This window comes from Alexandromys fortis, unplaced genomic scaffold (genome assembly GCF_014885135.2).
Source record: "Alexandromys fortis isolate MF-2015 unplaced genomic scaffold, M_Fortis_MF-2015_v1.1 scaffold_3, whole genome shotgun sequence".
NCBI classification, from domain to species: domain Eukaryota; kingdom Metazoa; phylum Chordata; class Mammalia; order Rodentia; family Cricetidae; genus Alexandromys; species Alexandromys fortis.
Window position 1 is genome coordinate 9,629,168 of NW_026067909.1, and position 24,192 is coordinate 9,653,359.

Consider the following 24,192-nt stretch of genomic DNA (forward strand, 5'->3'; position numbering starts at 1 on the left):
CCCCCTTAGTCAACTAGTTTCAGCTCTAAATTCACCCAACTCTGGCCCGAGCTGTCAGCAGAGTGGGCAGGGTATTCTGGGAGCTAACATGGTGAGGACAGGTAGCCGGGTTTTCCATAAACAGCCCATCTCTCAGGGGTAGGTAGGTACTTTAGGAGCTCCTGTATGTGAAGAAGAGAGGCCCGCACCCAGGAGTTAAAAGCTCCTAGACTCAAAAGCCTTGAACCCAAAATCCCAGGCCCCAGAATGAACCTTTAAAGAGCTCTGTCCCAGGCAACTTGCGGGTGGAGGGCACCTGAAAGGGTCTTGGTTGAGAGCTCCCGCATGACTGCAACCCTCATAGGCTTCATCCAGTACTGCCCCTGCAGGCCGGTCCAGGTCCCCACCTGCTACTGCAGCTTAGCCTGTTAGAGCAGCTGGGGCCGCACCCTGCACTTCAGGGCCAGCTGCGATGGGGCCCCAGGTGCTTTTAGGGACCGCTGGGAGGACAGATGAAGGCGAGGGAGGAGGAACTGTGCTGTGCCGGGAGGGGGGGGGGGACGATATGGGGAGGGGAGTGGTGCCCCAGGCCCGCCCCCTTCCTTCAGCCTCCCTGGTGCCTACTCCCGGGTGACTCGGTAACCTGTCGCTCAGGTTCCTCCTCTCACAGCCCCGCCCCGGCCTATCCGGCCCAGCAGAGGTCCCGCCTGTCCGGGGAGAGGGAGCTCCACTGCCGGTGAGGCTCTGACAGACGGCCGGGCTGACAGACTGACCTAGGGGACTAGCCAAGCGCAGGCGCTGGCTGCCGGCGAACAGGTGAGCGCTTCCGCCAGGGAGTTTGCCAATCTGGGCCTCAGTTTCCCAGAGTGGCCATGGGATATGGATCTCTGTCCCGAGACCCTGGGTCGGGCGCTGGGTTTGGAGGGCAATCCAGCGCCGGAGCTGAGGACACCTGAGTGTGAGGTTTGGGATGATCTGGATCGCGGGACTCTGGGGACAGCTTAAGCCTAGGTTTGGGGGTTCCGGATGGGGAGTGGGGCATAGAAACTTGGGAGAGAGGCTGGGCCTGAGCCTCCCTTGGACTTTTAGCTCAAGAACCGCTCGGTTGAGGCCCCGTCGGTCCAGCGGGCGGCGGCCAGTGTTCAGTGATATTTTTAAGCCGGTGGTGTGTGACTCACTCGCCCTGGTCCCGGCCCCCTCCCAGCCCTGGAGCGGATGAGGGGAACCTGGCAGTTGACAAGAGAGGTGGTGAGGAAGGGAGGGCCTTCAATTCCATCCAGCAGGCTGGACCTTCTTCAGGATCTGACTGTGGCGTGGGCATACCACCCACGTGCCTGAAGGTTGACTTTTCCTGCCTGTCTGAGCCCAAAAGAAACCCAGAGCCAGGGAAACATCAGGCTGGGTCAGTCTCCAGGCCAGAGTCGGGCTGTGGAGTCTCAGGGGAGCAGGGAGAAGCTATGGTGCAGGAGACCCTATGGTGGAGGGAGATCAGCTAGGGGGAGGCCCTGTGGCCATCCGCGGCTTGGCTGCCCAAGGTCCCTGGGACTTACTAGTCTGTGCTATACACAAAGGTTTCCCGGAGGCAGAGAAGGGGAAGGCATGGCCACAGACCTTCTTTGACTGTTGAGGGAGGCAGGGCACTGCTGGGGCCCCTCCCACACTAGACTCTGTGGTCCTACCTGTGCACAGACCTCTGCTAGTCCTGTCTATTGTCTAGCACTGGTCGGCCTGGGTCTCCTCAGGGGCACCCAGCCCCTCCCACCAATAGCTTTCCAGTTCGGCTCAGCCTCTACTGCTCCCACCTGAAGATTCCTGAACTTTGCTCCCCGAGTAGGACCCAGGCAGGACCCAAGGGACTCCCCCTTGCCATTCCAGGGCCACACCCAGCTCCCACGAGGACAGCCAAGAACCCAGGTGACTAAGCTGACCCCTCCCCAAGGTCACTCAGCGTGTGTAGCTGGAATTTGAACTTGGAGCCAGTTCTTCCGCCCTCCTTGCCCTGTCAGGGCCTCCTCCCCTTCCACTGCCGAACCTACCACGCACTCTAACGTGCCGGGCCTCCCTTCAACCCGGAAAACAGTAAAACACCTACTGGGCCTGGGTGTTCCATCTTCACCAGCAATGGATTATATGGATTTCCTGCTCCCCGCCCCCCTTTAGCTGTAGAAGCCTCCTGGGAGTGAGTCTTCTGCAGGCTAGAAGTAGCCCCAGTGTGTGTCATCCCTAAGGTCCTGGCCTACTTTCCCCAAGGGCAGGCCCGCGTGTCCAAGCCTGTTCAGAGTCTGTGTGCCTTCAGGCCTGGGTCTCTAGCAGTTTGTTTTGCCCTGGTGTGTGTATTCCTGGCCCCACGTGCCTGGTGCCCTTGGCTGAGCTAGCCAGGAATCCCATTAAGCAAACACCAGGGCTCACCTACTGAGGTCATGAGCATTCCGGACATTCTCCATGGGTAGGTGGACCTAGAAATCTGGCCCAGCCTCTTCAAGGCAGGACCTGGGGTTGGGGGTTGGAGAGCTGTCAAGGTAAGGCCCTCAGTCCTCACCTCCTGGGAGCCCACCCCCTCAAGACCAGGTCAAACCAGAAAGTACTAGAATACGGGAGGCCTGCACCTGAGCCCTCATACCAGCACCCTGGCTGGCAGCCTGGCTCTAGCATACCGAAACGCTAAAGCTAGGAGAGAAGGCAGCATTGCTAATAGCGTCAGACAGAGGTAGACAGTATGTGGACTCAAGACCTCAGAGAAAGCTGGCCACAGAGCCTCAGAAGGACAGCCAGAAATGCTGCCTACCTATCTCTCCAGGGGCATGAAGACAGCCTATGGCTGAAGGTCTCTCCAGCTCTCATTTGCTTAGAGGCTACTCTCGGCCACCAGCTTCTGTGATGTTCAGAGAAGGGCCCAGGTCTAGCCTATAAGGAAGAATTTGCTCACATTGATGGCCCAGGCTTCAATTTCTCCAAAATGTACCTGGGGGAGGTCAGGGCTGGGAAGTCTACTCAGGGAGGAACCTTGCATATGGTCACCTGGATTTGAACTGAGGAGGCCAACAACCCCCAAAACTTCTGCCCTACAACAAGCCTGTTCAGGCTCTCCCAAGATGGGAGCTGGTCTTCTTGCTGGATCTGTGGGCATGTCCACTTGTATATGTAGGAGTCCCTCGGAGTGAAGCCTGGGATAGGGCAGTAGTGGGGTCCCTCTGTGCTTTATGCCTTCTAGGTCTCCAGCCTTACCCTCTCCTGCTGTCCTCTCTCGTGGCCTCAGGGTTTTTGAAGGAGCTGTCTTCTCCTCAGGCAGCTCCTCCTTCAAAGCCTCCCTGACAGCTTCTAGGAGTGTCCCTGCAGAGAATCAAAAGTCTGAGGCCAGGTGGGGGTCTCCAATGCCACCAGCAACAGCATGGTCCTGGAGGACACTGCTTCCTGGGGATCCCCTGAGGAGTCTGGCCAGGCACTGAGGTTCTAGTCCCTGGACCAGGATCAAGAGAGGAGACCCAGGCCAGGAGAAAGTGTCAGCTGGGCTCCTCTGTCCTTAGGTGGAAACCAGGCACTGGGCCCTAGATTCCAGTCAGACTAACATCTGTTCTCTTTGTTCTCCTTGACTCTAGCCACCACTGGGGACACCATGAGCCAATCAGGGTCCATAGGCTGCTGCCCAGGAGCTGCCAAGTAAGTGTTGTCCTACCTCCCTTCAAGTCGTGTGTGTGTGTGTGTGTGTGTGTGTGTGTGTGTGTGTGTGTGTGATGTGAGCCTTGCCTTCATCTGCCTCTTCCCCTCTAGTGGCAGCCTGGGCCGGTCTGATGGTGTGCCCAAGATGAGCGCAAAGGACTTATTTGGTGAGTGAAATTTAAGGATGGTATGAACTTAAGGAAGATGAATGTGACCCTGGTGGTCTCATCCCTGCTTGTCACAAGGCTGAGCTCTAGCCTGGAGTGGTTCAAAGTGCCCAGAGGAGGCCTTTGGACCCTAATCCACTGAGAACTTTGGATGTCTGTCTGCAAAGCTCCTGGCCACTGAAACGGCCTCTGCTATGCTGTAAGGAGAGAGGCCTTTACAAATAATTCAAGGAGCATTAATATTGATTCCACTGGGCAGCCCTGCAACCTGATCAAGTAGGTGGGGTCAGATGGGACCCAGCTGCCAGGTATCTGCTCCAGGGGACCAGGCTCCTTCTGCTCAGCCATGCCCCTCATTTGTGCCTCTGGATGCTAGATGCTGAAAGCTGGAGGCCTGGGAAGCAGGAGCTCCAGAGAGCAGGAGTATTCCAGTGGTAGCTGGTAGGATAAGAAGGCCCCGACCGGGACTCCTTCCCTAGTGAAGTGGGCAGCCTCCATTACATAAGACTGAAGGCCCCGACCGGGACTCCTTCCCTAGTGAAGTGGGCAGCCTCCATTACATAAGACTGAGTTTCCTGCCCCCACACAAACAAACCCTCAGTGAGAGGCTGCTTCCCCCAACACACTCTGAAAAGTCTCTGTCTTCTGGAGCCTCAGGTCCCCAGTGGGGCCTGTCATGGGACCAAGCCAGAGGTCCCCACAGGAGCGACAATGCTACTTTCCAGCCTGCAGTCCTCCCTATTGGCTGTGCGGGGTTCAGAAAGCAGCACCCCCATCCCAACTCTCCTCTCCTCCGTGGCCCCTGGGGGTCAAGTCCCACTAGACTGGGTCCTTCTCTTTGGGGTACATGACATCTGTCTCTCCATCCAGAGCAGAGGAAGAAGTACTCCAACTCCAACGTCATCATGCATGAGACATCACAGTACCATGTCCAGGTGAGGATCAGAAAACTCCCCCTCTTCCCTTTGTTCCAGGGCCAGGTAGAGAAACTGAGGCTCAGGGAGAAGTGGGAAGGGAGAACAAAGGACTGCCCCATGCTGGTCTGGGGCCCAGCCACAGTGGGGAAACAGTTTTCCTCGAGGCTGAGGGAGTTCATAGTGGGGCCTGAGCCTGCTCAGGAAGCTGTTGCCTGTGGCCATGTAGCTCAGAAAAGACCATGGAAGGAAGCTGTCATCTTGGCCCCAAAACAAGGAACTGCATCGGGAGGAATATGTTGGAACAAAGACATCCTTTATTGAGGGCTACAGGGAGCCTGGATGGCACTGTTGAGTCTAGACATAACCTGTGCCCTCTGGCCAGCTGCCAGCTTGAATGGCCGTTCTCCTAGTCACTTTTAATTTGCACTGAGAATTCAAAATTTTTCTTTTGAAATGTCCTCCCGGGGCTGACTGTGTTCCTAGTCTCAGACTGGACTTGTAAGATAATGGTGAAGAATGACGGAAGTAGGAAGAGGAGCCCCCCAAGAAGCCGGCACTGGCAAGGGGTCCCCTGTATTCCTGTCTCCTCACCCCACATAAGATCCATACCCTAGAAGGGAGGCAGATAGCTGTCCTCAGAACCTGCCTGTGTCTGTAGAATGGACCACAAGAGCCATCAGGAATCCCCATGGCATCTTGATCCTGCTATCCTGAGTGCTCAAGGTTCTGCTCACCCACCTGAGTCAATGGGTCATGACATGGTGACCACAGCAACTCAGTGTCCAAGGACAGGGCATGGAGGCACAGATGGGTCACCTCATGCCTCTTCCTTTGCAGACAGTGTGCCACCCTTCTCAGCGGTGGAACTTTGTCCTCCTTGGTGAGGAACTACCTGGGGCATCCAGCCTGGCTCCTGGACTTTGGTCCATACTGCTTAACTCTGCCCAACTGTTGCGGGGACTTTTCCGGCCTGCTCGGAGGCCAGGGGAGCAGGGGTATCATAAGGGTTTTTTGCTCCTCTCTGACAGAAAGACTGAGGCCCCGGGGGGGGGGGGTTGGGCTGAGAAACAATAGGGGGCACTGAAGTTGTGTTTGCTTCTTTTGACTTTTTATACAATAAATTAGTGGGGGGTGCGGTTCTGTTGCCATCACAGTGGGTCATAGAAGAGTTCTACCAAGCCTCGGCTTCTTTCAGACCTCCTCATGTTCAAAGCCACCCCACCCTAATTCCTAGTCATGCTGATCTGTCCTGCATCCCCAAAACTTCTTTTTGGGATTGTTGTCCTATAAGGGAGATGTTATAGTTCAAACCACTTTTGCTTCTTGCTTCATGCGTTTATTTTAAGAAAACCATATACAGAGGATGGGAGGGCTTTCCAATCATCCCCTCCACAGCACAATCCAGGTTTCCAGGTTTTCCCCCCATTACTGCCCTGCTTCAGATAGACAGGGAGTGCCCTGACTTTATAGAAGTATCTTGTGCATATGGTTAGACGTGTAGATGAGAAATAGCTTCCTCTGTTCTGGGCATGGTGGCACATGCCTTTAATCTCAGCACTTGGGAGGCAGAGGATGATGTGGATTCCCCTCTGCATGCTATGAATATGTTTTATTACCATTGGTTAATAAAGAAGCTGCTTTGGCCAACGACTCAGGCATATTCCTAGCTAGCTAGTTCTTATATCTTAAATTAAACCCATTTCTATTAATCTGTGTATTGCCATGAGGTTGGGCATCTAGGCAGCTATATGGCATCTGCCTGACTCCACCTTCTTTCTTCATATGTGTGTGTGAATATATATATATATATATACAGATTTCCTACCTGGCTTTACTCTGCTAAGCTATTGGCTAAAACAGCTTTATTCACCAACCAATAGGAGCAACACATATAGAAGGACATCCCATATCATCTCCCGTTTTCTATCTAATTAAAAAGAGGCAGTCAGATTTCTGTGAGTTCAAGATCAGTCTGATCTACACAAAAAGTTTCAGAACACACAAGCTTACATAGAGACGTTGTCTCAAATAAACAAAAACAAAAATCTTTCTTCATTAGGTAATTTGTTAACTAATGTGTTGTTGTCTTTTGATGAGTAGATATTTGATTTTAGAGACATCTAGTCATATGCCCATTTTTCCTGTCTGTTTACTTTTTAATCTCCAAGGAGCTGTTACCTAACAATGAAGAATCCTCCCTTTTTATTCATGGTAGGGTAGTCTCTTGCTTCTAGGCTCATGATCGACTTTATTTAATTTTATTTTATTGAGACCCTGTCTCTAAATAAATAAGCACATTACTAACATTTGATTGAATTGAATCAGAACTATTATCAGTTTAGAGAGAATTGGCATCTTAATATTTTGAATTCCCATCCATAAATATGGGATGTTTCTCTATTTATTAAGATATATATATACATACATATATACATATACACACACACACACACACACACACACACATTCATTTTTCAAGGCTGTCCTGGAACTTGCTCTGTAGACCAGGCTGGCCTCAAACTCAGAGATCTGCCTGCTCCTGCTTCTGAGTGCTGGGATTAACGGCGTGCTACCCACAGCCTAGCAAGATTTCCTTAGTTTTCTTAACAATGTTTTCTTGTTTTCATTGTGGGTGTCGCATTTATGTTTAAGTTACTCTTTAGTCTACGAATGGCATTTGCGAGGTTTCCCAGTGCAGTGGTTATCACATCCTGTTCACCACATAAATCGTCCCGTGGGGTTTCGCTGTTTTGGTTTTGGTTTGGAGCGGTTTCACTGTGTAGTCCTGACTGATCTGGAGCTTGCTATTTAGACCAGAGTGGGTTTTTTTTTTTTTTTTTTGAGACAGGGTTTCTCTGTAGCTTTTGGTTCCTGTCCTGGAACTAGCTCTTGTAGACCAGGCTGGCCTCTAACTCACAGAGATCCGCCTGCCTCTGCCTCCCGAGTGCTGGGATTAAAGGCGTGCGCCACCACCGCCCTGACCAGGGTGGTTTTTATAGAGACCCACCTTCCCCAGCTCTCCCAGTGCTGGGACTGAAGGCATGAACCCAGCATCTGGCATAAATGCCGTTGCTTTTATTTTTTTTTTAATTTTTTTTTTTACTATTGTTGTTTTAATTTCTCGGATTTATTTCTTTTATAGTATGTATGAGTGTTTTGCCTGTATGTATGGATTGCAGCACATGTATGTCTGGAACCCAGTGGAGGGCATCAGATCTCTGGGACTATAGTTTCAGAGTCATGAGCTGCCATGTGGGGCTGGGAACTGAACCAGGGTCCTCTGCAAGAACAAAAGGTACTCTCAACAACTAAGCAATCTCTCCAGTCCCTTTTATTTTTTGAAATTATAATAATTACATAATTTCCCTCTTTCCTTTCCTTCCTCCAAACCCTCCCATAATATTCCTTCTAACTCTTTCAAATTCAGAGCCACTTTTTTACTAATTGTTTTATGTGTGTGTGTGTGTGTGTGTGTGTGTATGTGTACATATATATTCCTAAACCTGCTCAGTCTGTACAATGTCACATGTGTGTATGTTTTTAGGGCTGACCATTTGGTATTGGATAACCAGTCGGTGTGCTCTCCCCTGGGGAAGACCATTTCTCCTGCTCTCTGCTATCCTCAGCCGTCCGTAGTTCTTTGTGTGGGATTGAGGTTGAGGCCTTGCCGCCTCGCCTCCGTCCACCTTGGCATGTCTCCTGTTGTCACCCTGTTCAGCTCATGGCAGGCAGGCAGTCGTGTTGGTGAGACTTTGTGAGTGTGGCTTCCGACATTACTCACAAATCTCATGGTGAACTCCCTGAGCCTCCCACTCTTACACAACCTTTCTACCCCTTCTTCTGCAATGTCCCCGAGCTTTAGGTGTGGATTTCTCACCGGGACAGGGCTCCACAGCTCTGCACTTTGGTTGGCTGTGGTTTTCTGTAATGGTCTCCTTTTGTTGCAAAGAGAACTTGCCTTGTTGAAGGGTGAGGACTGCGCTTACCTGTGGGCACAAGGACAAATATTTAGAATGTAATTAGGGATTCTGCTGACGGAATGAAGTGGCGGCTGTAGTTTCTCCTCCCAGATCCACGACTTTACTAGTCCTGGGTAGCGGACTAGGTTTTCACTGCCAGGCATGATTTCCCTCATGCTAATAGGATCTTAAGCCCTAGTCGGAGCTGTGGTGACCAACAAGGACATGCACCACAGTATTGTTTTTTTAAACTTTGTCTTCCAATTATCTGCTGTCTATATATAGCTAAAAAATGGAATTTTAGCATGGTTGTCAAGTGTTCTGAGACTTTGATGAATTTAGTGATTTCCTTGTAGACAAGATTTCTTTCTTTTCCTTCCTTTTTTCCTTCCTTCCTCCCTCCCTCCATCTTTATTTCTTCCTTTCTTTTTAATTTTTTTTATTTTTTTGGTTTTTCGAGACAGGGTTTCTCTGTGGCTTTGGAGCCTGTCCTGGAACTAGCTCTTGTAGACCAGGCTGGCCTCGAACTCACAGAGATCTGCCTGCCTCTGCCTCCCGAGTGCTGGGATTATAAGGTGTGTGCCACCATCGCCCGGCTTCTTTCTTTTTTCTTTCTTTCTTCTCTTCTTTTTGTTGTTGTTTTTGTTTTTCAAGACAAAATGGCATAAATAGTACTGTTTTTAGTTACTCAAAAACAGTTCCCTGGTTCTGTATATCCTTGGCTGTTCTGGAACTCTCTCTCTAGGCCAGGATAGCCTCAAACTCAGAGATCCACCTGCCTCTGACACACACACACACACACACACACACAAATTAAAAAAAAAAAAGAAGCCAGGTGTAGTGGCGCATGCCTTTATTCCCAGCGCTTGGGAGGCTGAGGTAGGAGGATCTCTGTGCATTCAAGCCAGCCTGGTCCACATAGTGAGTCCAGGACAGCCAGGACTGTATAGAAAGACCCTGTCTCTTTAAAAAAGAAGAAACAGCAAACAAAATGTATTATCCTACAGGAAATGGAGGCTTAAGCCTGTAATCTCAGCACTAAGCCCACAGAAACAGGAGGAGTTCAAAGCCAGCTAACTAATTCCAGCCACACAGGCACCTGCTCACGCACACATAACCAACACACAGGTACACACACCTACACACAATTTCAAAATAATTTTTAAAAATCTTTAAAAATGGTTTGGGACTGAAGTGATGGCTTGGTGGTTAAAACTGCTTGCTGCTCTTGTAGAGGACATGGGTTCAATTCCCAGAACCCACAGGGCAGCTCACAAGCACTAGCAGCTTCCGTCCCAAGAGATCTAGTGCCCTTTTCTGGCCTCTGCAGGCTGCTGCACGCACGTGGCCCAAAGGAACCGCAAACACACACACATGCACAGGAAAATACATAAACAAACAAATGGATTGATTAATTAATTAATTAGTTAATTAAAATATTAAATTTTCTTTTGTCAGATTGGCTCAGGCTGTCTTGAACCTTACTATGTAGGCAATAGTGACCTTGAACGCAGAGATCTGCCTGCCTCTGCTAGTACTAAGATTAAAAGAGTGCACCGCCATGTCCCGGCCTGAAATAAATAATTTTTAGTGGAACTGAGTATATGGTTCAGTAGTAAAGTACTCACCTAGATCATGCTGGCCTCGAACTCACAGAGATCTGCCTGCCTCTGCCTCCCGAGTGCTGGGATTAAAGGCGTGCGCCATCACTCCCCGGCTTTAATCTACATTTTTTTTTAAATGTGGCTCAGTTACCTTTACTCTGTACTCCCCACACTGCTTCCTCTCCGTCTAGCTGGCAATTCTGCCTTCTTCCCAGAGTTCTCTCTCTGCCCTGAAGTCTCGCCTATACCTCCTGCCTAGCTATTGGCCATTCAGCTCTTTTTAGACCAATCATAGTAACTCATTTTCATACAATGCACAGGAATATTCCTCAACATTTATGGGCATGAACATGTGTCTGTGTGTGTGCCCCAGGAGGTCAGAGAGGGGTTGGCTCTTTGAGGCTAGCGTTCCAGGCAGTTGTGAGATGCCTGGTGTGGGTGCTGGGAATTGGACTCGGTTCCTCTGCAAGAGTCCTATGTGTTCTTCATCTCTGAGCTGTTTTCCCCAGCCCTGAAGACCTCTTTTTAAAAGCAGACGTCCCTTAGAGATGTTTATCTCAGTCCTCTATATGATAACCATGCAGGTTCGCACATCAGGGCTGTGCTGAGCTCAGACAGTGGGGAAATCATCCTTTCCCTTTATTTCCAGAAAAGTTGGAGCAGCATACGTATGATTTCTTACTTAAATATTTATTAGGATTTACCAGAGGCTTCTGGATGCAAGAATTCCTTTGTTTGGGTTGTTAAATGTTATTTGTTTATCGGATTTTTGTTTTGTTTTATTTTGGTCTTTTTTGAGATGGGGCTTCTCTGTGTAGCCTTGGCGGTTCTGGAACTATAGACCAGGCCTCAAGAGATCCACTTGCCTCTGCCTCCTGAATGCTGGGATTAAAGGCCTGTGCCACTATGCCTGGTCTGCAAGGTTTTCTCTGTTCAAGTTTCGGTCTCATGTCTGTATGATTTGTAGTAATGCCCTTTCTTTTCTTTCGCTTTCTGAAAATCCTTGATGTATTTCTGTTTGCTTTTTTTGTTTTTGTTTCTGTTTTGCTTTTTAATTATTGTTGCAGTTGTTTCTTAGGTTCGTTGGTTTTGGCTTTGGGTATTTTTGTTTGTTTTTGTAGCAGGGTTTTTCAAGTTAGCCCAAGCTAGCCTAGATCCTGTTTCTCAGACCATACTGGCTTTGAATTTGCAGTGACCCCTCCTGCTTCCTCTACCTCTGCCTCTCCAAGTGGTGCTGTGCTTCTAGGCATACCACTGCCACATCCCGCTGAGATATCAGTGTGGCCTCTAATAACCCTTGCTGAGGGGTTAACGTTGGGCTTTATTAAATTTTTAACTTAACTTTCTGTGTTGTTTACTTCTCTGTGGATTTTGTCCTTTTGCCCTTAATTTCCTTCTCGTATATACTTTGGGCCTTGTTTTATTGTGTTTTGCCAGCTTTGTTTGTTTAGTTTCAGTACTAGTGATGGAAACTAGGGCCTTGTACATGCTAGACAAGATTCTACCACTGAACCACACACCCAGCAGGTTTTTCTAGCTTATTAAGGTAAAAGCTTAGATAATTGATCTTAAGTGCTTTTTTTAAAGTCTAATATATTCAGTGAAAGTTAAAATTTTTGCTGAAATGTTAGTTTATCTCACAAATTATGATATATAAGTTTTTATTCAGCTCCAAATATTTTTAATACTTTTACATTTTTTATGACCTCATTTTTTGTTTTGTTTTCTTCTTCTTCTTCTTCTTCTTCTTCTTCTTCTTCTTCTTCTTCTTCTTCTTCTTCTTCTTCTTCTTCTTCTTCTTCTTCTTCTTCTTTTTAAGACAAGGTCATACTATGTATCCCTGGCTGGCCTACAACTCATAGAGCTGGCTGGCCTGGAATTCATAGAGACCCACTTCCCTCTGCCTCTGAGTGCTGGGTCTAAAGGCATGAGCCATTGCCATTTGCCTGGTTGTGACTTCAGTTTTGATCCATAAGTTATCTTTACTATATGTCATTCATGCGTGCATTCATTCATCTGTTTTTGAGGCAGGGTTTCACTCTCTAGCCCAGGCTAACCTGGAATTCCTCATCCCCTGCTTCCTCTTCCCAAGTGCAGTGATTACTATCATCTACCACCATGCCCACCTTAGTTTAGTCATTTGATTGTCTTTGAGACAGGGCCCCTTAGCTCCCAGACCAGCCAGCCTGGAACATTATGTGGATGAAGAGGACTTTGAACCCCTGGTTCTCCTGTCTCATACCTTCCAAGTGTTGAGATTGCATCTTTGCACCACCACACCCTGCTGAAGTTTTTCCGTACTGATTTCTACTCTCGTTCCCCTAAGGTCAACGCACTCTGTGACTTCCTGCGTCCTTCTTTGTCACCTAGCAGCCCGATTTTGTGTGGCTAATTGTGTGGCATTTTGTTTCAGTGTTTACCTTGCCTCACAGAAATGGAAGACCTGTGCCCTCCCCAGTGTTTCTGCCTACTCATTGTTGAGTCTGTCTGCAGCCATCAACCTGCAGGAAATCTTGTGTCTGTAAAAGATTTGGGAGGGACGATGCAAACATAAGCTTTTCAAGGTGTCAACAGAGAAGCTTGGCAAGATGAGAGCCCCTGCTTCTCTGAGTCTAAACACACAGTGTAGCACACAGGGACTTTCTGCCCTGGTCAGTAGGATAAGTGAAAGAGTCAATATCTCATTCCTGAAATAATGGTCTCTTCAGAGTGTCAGTTTGCAATCTTTTTATTTAGCAAGACTTCATCTAGTTCACTTTGTTAAAAAGTTACATTGGGTAGGGGAATGGTGCCTCATGCCTTTAACACCAGCACTGGGGGGAGGGACTGGCGGAGGCAGGCAGATCTCTGTGAGTTCAAAACAAACAAAGAGCTTACTCCTCCTTTAGAACCAGGATTCCCCCCCCACACACTTTCCCTTAATAAAACTCCATTCATTCCACTGAAAAAAAAATGAAAAAAAAAAAAAAAGGCCTGGCATAGTGGTGCACACCTTTAATCCCAGAGTTCCCTAGGCCGTAGCAGACAGATCTCTGTGAGTTCAAGTTCTATGTAATTAGTTCCAGGGAAGCCAGAGCTATGTGAGACCTCGTCTCCAAAACCAAATAAAATAATAAACGAAAACAGTTGGGTGTAGTGGTGAAGGCCTTTCTTTTCAGCACGGGGGAGGAAGAAGCAGATGGGTCTCTGTGAGTTCCAGGCCAGCCAGGGCAAAAATGAAACCCTGTTTCAAAGGAAGCAAATAAAATAATAAAAAAATAAAAAGTTATTTATAACCCAGTGTGTGGCACACACCTGTAACAGTGAGACAGTGTCTCAAAACCTTTAACAAAACTCAGAAGTTGAGGAAGTTGTTTGTTTTTTCACAGACTTTGGGCTCCTGCCCTTCTTCAGTTTTTTGGTTGGGTGTTTTTTTGTTTTGTTTTGTTTTGTTTTGTTTTGTTTAGTGGGGGATGGGGTTTCTCTGTGTAACTACTCGGACTGTCCTGATACTCAATCTGTTTACCAGGCTAGCTTCAAACTCACAGAGATCGCCTGCCTTTGCCTGCAGGGCGTGTGTCACCACTCTTTCTGTCTATAAACCAAAACTAAGCAGGGGCTGCAGAAATGGCGTTTACAGAGGACCCAGGTTTGGTTCTCATCACCCACGTCAGACAGCACACAACTACCTATAACTCCAGTTCCAGGGGCTCTGACACTCTTGTTTCCACTGACATCAGGCACACACAGGGTACACATACATACGTACATACACGTAGGCAAAACACTCATACACATAAAATGAAAATAAATTAAAGAAAATAAAAAGAGGGGCTGGAGAGATGGCTCAGTGGTTAAGAGCATTGCCTGTTCTTCCAAAGGTCCTGAGTTCAATTCCCAGCAACCACATGGTGGCTCACAACCATCTGTAATGAGGTCTGGTGCCCTCTTATGGCCTGCAGGCATACATGTAGACAGAATATTGTATACATAATAAATAAATAAATAAAATTTTTTTTAAAAAAAGAAAAGAAAACTAACCAAAAGCAAGGGGAGGTGGCAGAGGCTTGTAATCTCAGCACTTACTCGGGATGCTGAGGTATGAGGATTACTGGGGAAAAAAAAGGGGTGAGGAGCTTAGGGTGTGGTTTAGTGTGTAAAGTATTTACCTACTGTGCACGAAGCCTTAGGTTTGATCCTCAGTATCACAGATTGGTACAGAAATCTCACAGAGATCTCTCTGCCTCTGCCTCCCAAGTGCAGGGATTAAAGACATGCATCACCACTACCCGGCTTTTTTTTTTTTTGTCATTTATTTGTTTTTTGTTTATGTATATTTTTTGGGACAGGGTCTCACTGTGGGTGGACTGAAACTCTCTATATAGACCAGGCTGTCCTCAACCTCACAGAGCTCCATCTGCCTGCCTCTGCCTTCTGAGTGCTAGGATTAAGAGCATGTACCGCCATATCCAGGCAGTCCGGAAAATGATTTAATTTTGTTTTTTCATGTGTGTGGGTGTTTTGCCTGCATGCATGTGTCTGTACACCATGTGTTTGACTCAAGGCTGTAGAAGTCCAAAGAGGGCATCAGAGCCCCTGGAACTGGTTATGAGCAGCCATGTGGGGGCTAAGAACGGAACCCCAGTCTTCTGGAAGAGCAGTTCTTGTTCTTAACCCCTGAGCCACCTCTCCTGCCCCAGTCTGAAAGTGTTTAAGGACTTTAGTCAGCGATCACGACCAACAAACACACACACCAGAGCTGAAGGGCACTTTCTCCCACCTGAGGTGGAGCTGCGACCGGTCAGGATCCCTAGTTGCCTGAGGCCTTCCCTTGGTGCCCCGGGGTTTAAGGAGTAGAAGAACTATGCCCAGCGGTGACCTCTGACCCCTCCCTTAGCACCTGGTCACATTCATCATGGACAAGAGTGAGGCTATTGCCTCAGTGGATGATGCCATCCGGAAGCTGGTGCAGCTGAGCTCCAAGGAGAAGGTCTGGGCCCAGGAAATGCTGCTGCAGGTGAACGACAAATCATTGAGACTGCTGGACATGGGGACTCAGGTAAGTGCAGCGAGCAGATGGGCAGAGGCAGGGCCAGATGTCCAGTTCATCCAGATGCGTGTGGCCCTGCTGGTCTGTGGACGGGAATGGGCTGAGGGTGGGTGGGGAAAAGTGGATCTAGCTGAGAGTCTAGGCCCCTTTCGGCAACTTAGGCTGCCTTAGATCTGCACCTGCTAGATTGCCGAGCCCTGTTCTCTGCAAGAGCCTGACTGGCTATGTCAAGCCTTACCTGGCTGTGCCCCAGGGGGCTATGCTCTGGGCCACCCCTTTAACGTCTATGTCCCTGCCTATGGGCCAAGTCTGGGCTGTGTTCCTGTTTGCACCTGTGAGTTATACACACGTGTTCCTATCTGTGGAGCATGTTCCACTTGCAATGACCAGTAACTATGTGTCCATGGGTCCCCGGGCTGTCAGTCCTTTTCACACTGCATACATGGTCTTATCTATGCTCATGGTGGCAGCCTGCATTTACATCCGGTGCCCGTCAGGCATGGCTGACCCATCACATACCCTCCCCCAGGAGGAGCTGGAGAACTTCCCGCTGTCCACCGTGCAGCACAGCCAGACAGTGCTTAACCAGCTTCGCTACCCCTCCGTGCTGCTGCTGGTGTGCCAGGACTTGGACCAGAACAAGCCCGACATCCATTTTTTCCATTGTGATGAGGTGGAGGTAAGACAGACGACCAGGGGTGGGCATGATGCCAGCTAAACAAGCCGACTTGACACCCCTGTGTCCTCAGGCGGAGCTGATCCAGGAGGACATCGAGAGTGCCCTGGCTGACTGCCGACTGGGGAAGAAGATGCGGCCACAGACCCTCAAGTAGGGCCCTGCCCTAGGGATGTGGATAGTGAAGGATCTTGCCCTTAGGCTTGGGGCTCAGTAGCCTGGGTAGTGAGGGCTGCAGGGTGGCAGCACCCAATAGGACCATGGCCAGGCTGAGCTGTACCTTCCTTTCACCTCTAGGGGACACCAGGAGAAGATCCGTCAGCGGCTGTCTATCCTGCCCCCTCCTCAGAGTCCAGCCCCCATTCCCTTTCAGCCATATGCTGGAGATTCCCCGCAGGCCAAGAACCGCGTGGGCCTGCCATTGCCAGTGCCATTCAGTGAACCAGGTAGGCTGAGGAGTGGGTGGGAGCACCCCGGTGGGTGGGAGCACCCCGGTGGGTGGGAACGCTCCTTGGGGTTTATGAAGAACCCTTCAGCAGCTCTCTGTCCCCCAGCAGGTTATCGTCGTCGGGAATCCCAGGATGAGGAGCCACGGGCCGTGCTGGCTCAGAGAATAGAAAAGGAAACGGTGGGTGCCCAACTTTCCAGGACTGTTTTCCATCCTTGTCCACTTCCCATTGGGCAAGGAGCCCGGCTCATTCTGTTGCTGATGACAATGCAGACTGACCCCTGGTCCTTCTTCTAACCTCAGCAAATCCTCAACTGTGCCCTGGATGACATTGAATTGTTTGTGGCTCGGCTGCAGAAGGCAGCTGAGGCTTTTAAGCAATTGAACCAACGGAAGAAGGGGAAGAAGAAGAGCAAGAAGGCGCCAGCAGGTACTGACAGGAATAATAGGGAAGGAATGGACAACCGGGGGCAAGGCATAGCAGACGTACACCAAGCTGGAGGGTGTCAAGTTTGGACGGGGACAGTAGCCAACAACAAGAAGGACTTGTCAGCCACTCAGCGGGGTCCAAGGCTCATAGCTTTCTGCCTTTTGCCAGAGGGTGTCCTCACACTTCGAGCGCGGCCCCCCTCAGAAGCAGAGTTTGTTGACTGTTTCCAGAAAATCAAGCTAGCCCTCAACCTGCTGGTGAGTCAGCCCCACCCCACAATGCTGGTGAGGGTGGGGTGTCACCCTGGCTCACACACGCGTGCACGCGCGAGCACACACACACACACACACACACACACACACACACACGCGCCATCTGTCACCTGCTTGTGCTTCCCACCCCCAGGCAAAGCTGCAGAAGCATATACAAAACCCCAGCGCGGCTGAACTGGTGCACTTCCTCTTCGGGCCTCTGGAACTGGTGACTAGGGCTGGGGCAGGGTGGGATCAGGGACGACAGGATGACACCATGGGTTTGGGTAGTGAAAGAAACTTAGCATATTCAGGCTGTGTCTAGGTTTCCAGGAGGCCACAGTCCCTCCCTGAGGGACAGCCTGCAGAACTGTGGTGGGTGGGTGGTAGGCTGGGGCTTGTGGGTTTGCTGGGCTGAGCCCCCCAACTGACACTCTCTCTGTGTCCAGATTGTCAACACCTGCGGTGGCCCAGACATTGCGCGCTCTGTCTCCAGCCCTTTGCTTTCCACTGAAGCTGTGGGCTTCCTGCGTGGCCACCTGGTCCCCAAAGAGATGACGCTGTGGGAATCATTGGGGGAGACCTGGATGAGGCCTCGGTATGGAAGAGGGACAAGATATGAACCAAGATGGAGGTCTCTGGTGGGTTGGTCCCAGCAGGGAACGTGACTGACCTTCTGGTCTGCCAATCACAGCTCTGAATGGCCCCGGGAGCCACAGGTGCCACTTTATGTGCCTAAGTTCCACAACGGCTGGGAACCACCCCTGGATGTCCTACAGGAGGCTCCCTGGGAAACAGAAGGACTAGCATCTCTGTCCAGTGATCAGGTCAGAACTCCAGCCCAGCCCCACACTTCCCCAGAGCTCACCACCCCGGCCCACCCCTGCTACCCCCCTCAAGACCCCGAAATCAACAGTACGGTCCACTCCAGCCCCTGCAATGTCTGGCTCGCCCGCGCACATGATCCTTTGTCCTCAGTGGCGCTGGGGCACGGCACATTCATCAAGCCTTTCCCCTGTACCCCACTCATCATGGTCCCTCTAGCCCAGCCTGTACCCTCTCAAGCCCAAGCTCCACGCTTTCCCCACAGATGACCCCCATGAGCCGACTGTCCACACGGCACTCCCCGAAGCACAGCATCTCCTCTGATCTCCCCCCAGAAGACATTGCACCACCAGGCAGCTCTCCGCATGCTAACAGGTAAGTCCCCGCAGGGTGAGAGCCTGGCTCTGCTATAAAAGCTTTAGTTTCCAAATGAGAATCCAACTTTATTCTGTTTTATATAATTTTAATTCTTATTGAAATATTTTTTCATATAATATATTCTGATCGTGGCTTCCCCTCCTCTAACTATTCTCAGATCCTCCCCATGCACCCAAATCCACCCCTTTATTTCTCTCTCTAACAACAACAAAACACAAACGAACCAGAATAGGAAACAGCAAACAAACAAGCAGAAAAAAAGGGAGGCAAAGAAGAAGCACAAGAAGAAACATACAGAAATACACACACTCACACACACATTCACACACGCACACTCACACACATACACTCACACACACACACGCACACACACACACACACACACACACACACAGAAATCCCATAAAAACACGAAACCAGGAACCATAATACAAAAGCAAAAGGCCTGTAAGGTTAAAAAAAAAAACAACAACCACCAAAATCCAAGCAAAGTATTATGTTAAAAACCCTCCAAACCTCCAAAACTACCACCAGGTTTGTGTTAACCACCAATTTTCTTCTTAACTTTGTAGCCTACAATTGAAGGAAAAACTTCCAGTTACATATACTTACACAACCTTAATTCACATCAGTCCTTTCTATACTTTCTTGGTTTACAATCAAGGTTAAAAAGGGATAGGGGCTGGGTATGGTGGTGCATGCCTTTAGTCCCAGCACTCAAGATGCAGAAGTGGGCAGATCTCCGAGTCTACATAGTGAACTTCAGGCCAGCCAAGGCTACTTCGAGAGACCCTATCTCAAAAAACAAACAGTGCTCGCTTCAAAAAACAAACAATAGCAAAAAAAAAAAAAAAAAAAAAACAACCAAAATACCAGGTGTGCTGGCTGGCTTGTTTCCTAGCACTTGAGAGACTGAAGTAAGAGGATTGCTCAGACTCCAAGGCCTGTTCTTTCCCCTCCTAAATGAGTCCTGGGCATAATGGTGCACACCTTTAACTCCAGCACTCAGAGGCAAAGGCACGTAGATCTCTGTGAGTCCCAGGCAGCCAATGGCTGCATAATGAGATTCTGTCTCAAAAAAATAATTAATTAAAATCAAGGTTAGAAACTTACTGAACCAAAAAAGAAAAGAAAGAAAGAAACAGAGAGAGAGAGAGAGAGAGAGAGAGAGAGAGAGAAAGAAAGAAAGAAAGAAAGAAAGAAAGAAAGAAAGAAAGAAAGAAAGAAAGAGCTGGGCACCAGCAGCCCTGCCAAACCCTGGCCACTGTGGTGTTGCAGGGACACAGATTGGGGGTCCCATTGCTCCCTCCCCTGCTGTATACCTTTCATCTCACAGTGAATAAAACACAAGCCCAAGAAATGGGGGTACCCTCCTGTCTCTCCCTCCTCTGCTTCTTACTCCTATCCAGGGTCTACCTGGTGATCCCGGGGCTCCCTTTCAAGGGCTAGACACAAGAATTTCCAGCATTAGCCTTCTTTAGCATGGTATCCATGCCCCTTCTAGGACCACATGTCAGGATCATTCTCAGCCTGTCAGTTCACAGGGCACACACCTAACCCTCCATTTCTCCTACCTCTCAGGTATTCTTGAATAGGGCATTACCCTGTGTCAGGGCCACACTAACCCGGAATGTGACCTGGCTGGGGGGATAAACCAATAGCCAGAGCTCACCCCGCTCCAGGGATGCAGGGGGGGGGCATACAGAGGACATATGGTTGCCTCTAAGGGACTATGACTGAAAATATCCTAGCCTTGTGGTCAGCTGGCAAAGTGTGACACTGTTACCTCCCCGGGCACACCTCTCTGGTTCTAGTCCCTCTGCGGAGCAGGGCAAGAGATTCCCTGAGACAGTCTGGGCTGGGCCAGCCTCTTGGAGTCTGCTCTGCCCCCTCCTGCCTGCTGGGATGTCACAGTTTCCCTTCCCAGCTGATAAGCACAGCCTCTCTCCACTGCAACCTGGGCAGCAGCAGGAGAGGCCGCTACAGCTGGGAAGTGGGAAGAGACCCCAGTCTTCGACCCTTCCTGGTCCTGCAGGGGCTACCAGCCGACACCAGCCATGGCCAAGTATGTGAAGATCCTCTATGACTTCACAGCACACAATGCCAACGAGCTGTCTGTGCTCAAGGATGAAGTCCTGGAGGTGAGGACTTGGGCTATCCAGGGGAAGTGGGCCGTGCTCTGGGGCTAGCTTGTGCAATCCACCCATCTTCCCAGGGTGCTTGACCTGGGTTCACAGGGTCTCTCTGACCCCCATCACAGTCTGGCTGGGCCACCAAGCTGGCCTTCTGATGTCTGGGGGATCCCTAAAGGTCTATAATGGTGGGTGGCCTTACAATAGAAGCCAGCAGGGTCTTGTCATTTATGCCCACCCAAGAGCACTACCCTAGACCAGCTTCCCCGTGACAAACCTGAATCCAGGCCACTCACTGAGGGACAGAAAGTGGAGCAGGATGAGGAAAGCTCTACATTCAGAATCAGGTTAAGAGGTACCCTATCCGCAGGACTGGGGAGGCCAGGCAGGCACAGGGTAGCCTACTAGGCCAAGATGGTACCCAGAGGATGGAGAGCTGGGCTTGAGGAGACACCTGGAGGACTCTCTGCCCCTCTGTAAAGGGTTCGGCAGGTGATCCCAGCCTCCGGCTCTCACAGACTCTCTAGAGGTCTGTGCAGGGTGTTGCTGGGTGTCCCAGACACTTTATACCTTCGCAGGTATTGGAGGATGGTCGGCAGTGGTGGAAGCTGCGGAATCGCAGTGGCCAGGCTGGCTATGTGCCCTGCAACATCCTGGCTGAGGTTCGGCAGGAGGACGTGGGTGCCACCTTGGAACAGGTGATCGCCTGCCATGGCTCCATTCTATCTACAACACAATCAGAGCCCCTAAGGTCAGGGGTGCAGCCGGTCTCAATGTGACATTTAAACCTGAGCCCTGGAAATCTGCTGCCCCTAAGCTGGGCCCAGGGCTGGTGTGGGTTCCTGGGGTCTTATTCAAGGGGAGGGCTGGCCCACACACCTGGGGGTCCTGGGTAAGCCCTAATAGCCTCTCACCTTACCCCTCACCTCTTCCCCACCCTTTGCAGTCTGGTCAGAAATACTGGGGTCCTGCCAGCCCCTCCCACAAAGTGCCCCCAATGTTTGCAGGGAACAAAGAAGGTAAGTAGAACCATTTTGGGGTCAGAAGTGCGGGGGGGGGGGGGTGGGGGAAAGGAGGAGAACTGGAGGGGCTGAGAGCGTGTGCCCTACAGAGCTAATCCAACATATGGACGAGGTCAATGAGGAGCTCATGAAAAAGATCAGCCACAACAAGGCACAGCCGCAGCGCCACTTCCGCGTGGAGCGCAGCCAGCCAGTGCACCTGCCACTTACCTTCCAGTCAGATCCCAACGAAGTCCGAGCCTGGTTGGAAGCCAAGGCTTTCAGTAGCAGGTGAGCCCCATGTGCACAGCCGGCGGGGCGGGGCCAGGATACCACCACGCCCACGGCCCTGCCCTCACGCCCACCTACCCCTAGGATCGTGGAGAGCCTAGGAATCTTGACTGGGCCCCAGCTCTTCTCCCTCAACAAGGAGGAGCTGAAGAAAGTGTGCGGAGAAGAGGGCAGTCGCGTGTACAGCCAGCTCATGGTTCAGAAGGCTTTCCTGCAGGTGAGCAGCTCCTGCCTGTTTTCTGAGTTCCTTCTCTGGCACATGCACCTGCCCCTGGGGTCACTGGGAAAGCAGAAAACAGCGCTGCCCTGACCTATACAACCTATCCCCACACCTCCCGGCTGAGGTCCAATCTTTCTTTCCTAAACACAGAAAAGTGGGTCGGAACTGGAGGAGGTTATAGACAAGATTAATCCCAAGAACCAGAGGAAGGCGGCAGACAGCTAGACCAACCTGCATACTTCACCAGAGGCAGAGGGGAGGCCGCATCTGTAGCAGGCCCAATCCTGATGCATGGAGTATTATTTTTATATGTGTTTTATTTTATACCAAGGACACAGATGGGCTGGGTGCAGCTGGCTCACCTGCCTTCAGGCAGGGTCCTGTGCACCAGCCCAGTGACACCTGTGGGTGGCTCCTTTGCCCCCACCCCTCAGCCCCAGCCCCAACCCATTTTCTTCTCTCCAAACCAAGGCTAGCCTCAGCCAAACCTGTACCTGGCAGTGCCAGTTCCCCCTCAATCTGCTGCCAAGGCCCCGGGACTCTCCAGGTGGGCAAGGCCTCTTTCCCTGTGTGCATGGAGGCTCCTGTCCCTTCTGACGCTGGGCCCCAAACTCCACACCTCTCCCTTCTGTTGCTTGCTCTAAATTCTCCTGCCCCCTCACCCACTGCGCTAACTGCACAATGGGCCTGAACTCCTGCTGGCCAGCTTGATGACCTTGCCCACTCCTTCACGCTGCTAGCACCCCAAGAACAACCCGGTCAGAGGCTCCGGGATAGGAGGCCTTGGGTGCCCTGCTGGTATCGAGTATGCTGTATTCTCTATTCTTTCAAGATCTAAGAATGGACTAGATATAGGTACTGAATTCAGATGTCCGATCCCACCTAAAGGGCCTGGGACAACAGCTGTCTCTGGCTGTTTCCGCCAGCCTTTGTGCAGGTGGCTGGTGAGCTTCCCAGCACTGGATGGAGCCTCAGACCCAGAGATGAGAGTCGGGACTCCACAGCTATGTCAATAAACCAGTTGTCTTCTAGCAACTCCCATGTCTGTCTCTCGGGGTAGCAGTACCCTGACTCCAGTCCTCACACCGCCTCTTCTTCCTCCTCCTTTTCCTCAGAGACAGGGTGAACTCTGAGTCACCCTACCCCAGCCTCCTGCTCTGGGATTCCGTGTGCATATCAGCACCCCTGGCATTGCCCCTTCAAAGAGCAGTCCAGCAGAGAGCAGCCCCATGCACAGGTGGTGCTGTGGCCACACTAGGAGACACCACTCACCTCCATGCCCATCCAACATGGCCCTAGGGCTATGCAGAGGGTGTCTAGATGGCCCAAAAGCCTTCCAATCCGATGACTTTCAAGGAGCCCATTCTGAACAGGAACTAAGCCCAACAGACCCAGGAGCATGAACCAGAGGGGAGGTAGAAGCACAATTTAGAGCACTTTGATCCAAGATGAAGGAGGTGTCAAAAAAGAGGGCTTGGGCCTGAAAGACCCCACTAACAAGCTGGCAGGGGACACCAAGCTACTTGGGTATCTACTCTTTAAGGGCACTTGCCTGACTGGCCAGAGTGTCACCTTTGGAGCAGGCCTTTGGTGCCATCTGCTGGCAGCTGTTTATGCATCTCTGGGTGACTGCTAGATGCCTGGATCCTGGCATGGGAACTGTCCTGCGTTCCAATATTGCAGGTAAACCCCGATTCTGGCGAGGGGCGTCTGAGTCCTCAGCGTGCTGTATAGAGTCTGAGCGGTGGAGACTGCTCTCCAGTCAGCCCACCACCCGGCTAGGCTCGGCCCCAGGCCTCCCAGGCACCAGCCTCTAAACTCAGAGAAGCCCTTGGACAGGCTTTCCAACAATCTTGCCTCCAGGATGGCTGGAGTCACCCTGGGGGGTCTCCAGATCCTATGTGTGCTTCCTCAGCTAGCCCTACTCCCTCATCCGTGACGCACCTCTCCTCCAACACTTTATGCTGCTTCCGGAGAGCTGAAGAGGCTCCAGACCTCCAGAGCAGCCTCCCCTTGCCCCAGAAGCTGCCAGCTCCTCACCCCCATGTGATCTGGCTCCAACTAGATAGTCTGCTCAGGCCAATGGGTTCTCAGAAGTTGTACCAGCTTTTCCCACCACTTCTAGAACCTTTAGAAAAGTAGAGAGCTAGGTATGGTGGCATACACCATTAATCCCAGCAATTAGGATGCAGAGACAAGAGGATCTCTGGTCCACACAACAAGTTCCA

At 50.7% G+C, this 24,192-nt stretch overlaps 1 protein-coding gene across 3 annotated transcripts; it reads left to right on the forward strand.

Moving 5' to 3' along the window:
* Positions 1-630: 630 nt before the first annotated feature.
* On the forward strand, positions 631-22,999 carry Eps8l2 (EPS8 signaling adaptor L2). Of its 3 annotated transcripts, none has more exons than XM_050136561.1 (21): positions 631-795; positions 3,576-3,636; positions 3,748-3,803; positions 4,674-4,738; positions 15,160-15,321; positions 15,842-15,991; positions 16,062-16,141; positions 16,286-16,434; positions 16,543-16,616; positions 16,740-16,866; positions 17,035-17,123; positions 17,272-17,346; positions 17,567-17,715; positions 17,812-17,944; positions 18,208-18,317; positions 20,356-20,461; positions 21,031-21,150; positions 21,399-21,471; positions 21,564-21,744; positions 21,829-21,961; positions 22,115-22,999. In XM_050136561.1, the coding sequence occupies exons 2-21, from the start codon at positions 3,593-3,595 to the stop codon at positions 22,187-22,189; spliced, it is 2,151 nt and encodes a 716-aa protein (XP_049992518.1). In that variant the 5' UTR covers positions 631-795; positions 3,576-3,592; the 3' UTR covers positions 22,190-22,999. The 3 variants fall into 3 exon arrangements, with proteins under 3 accessions (XP_049992518.1, XP_049992520.1, XP_049992519.1); XM_050136563.1 differs by having other exon boundaries at positions 21,408-21,471; XM_050136562.1 differs by having other exon boundaries at positions 16,546-16,616.
* Positions 23,000-24,192: the final 1,193 nt, after the last annotated feature.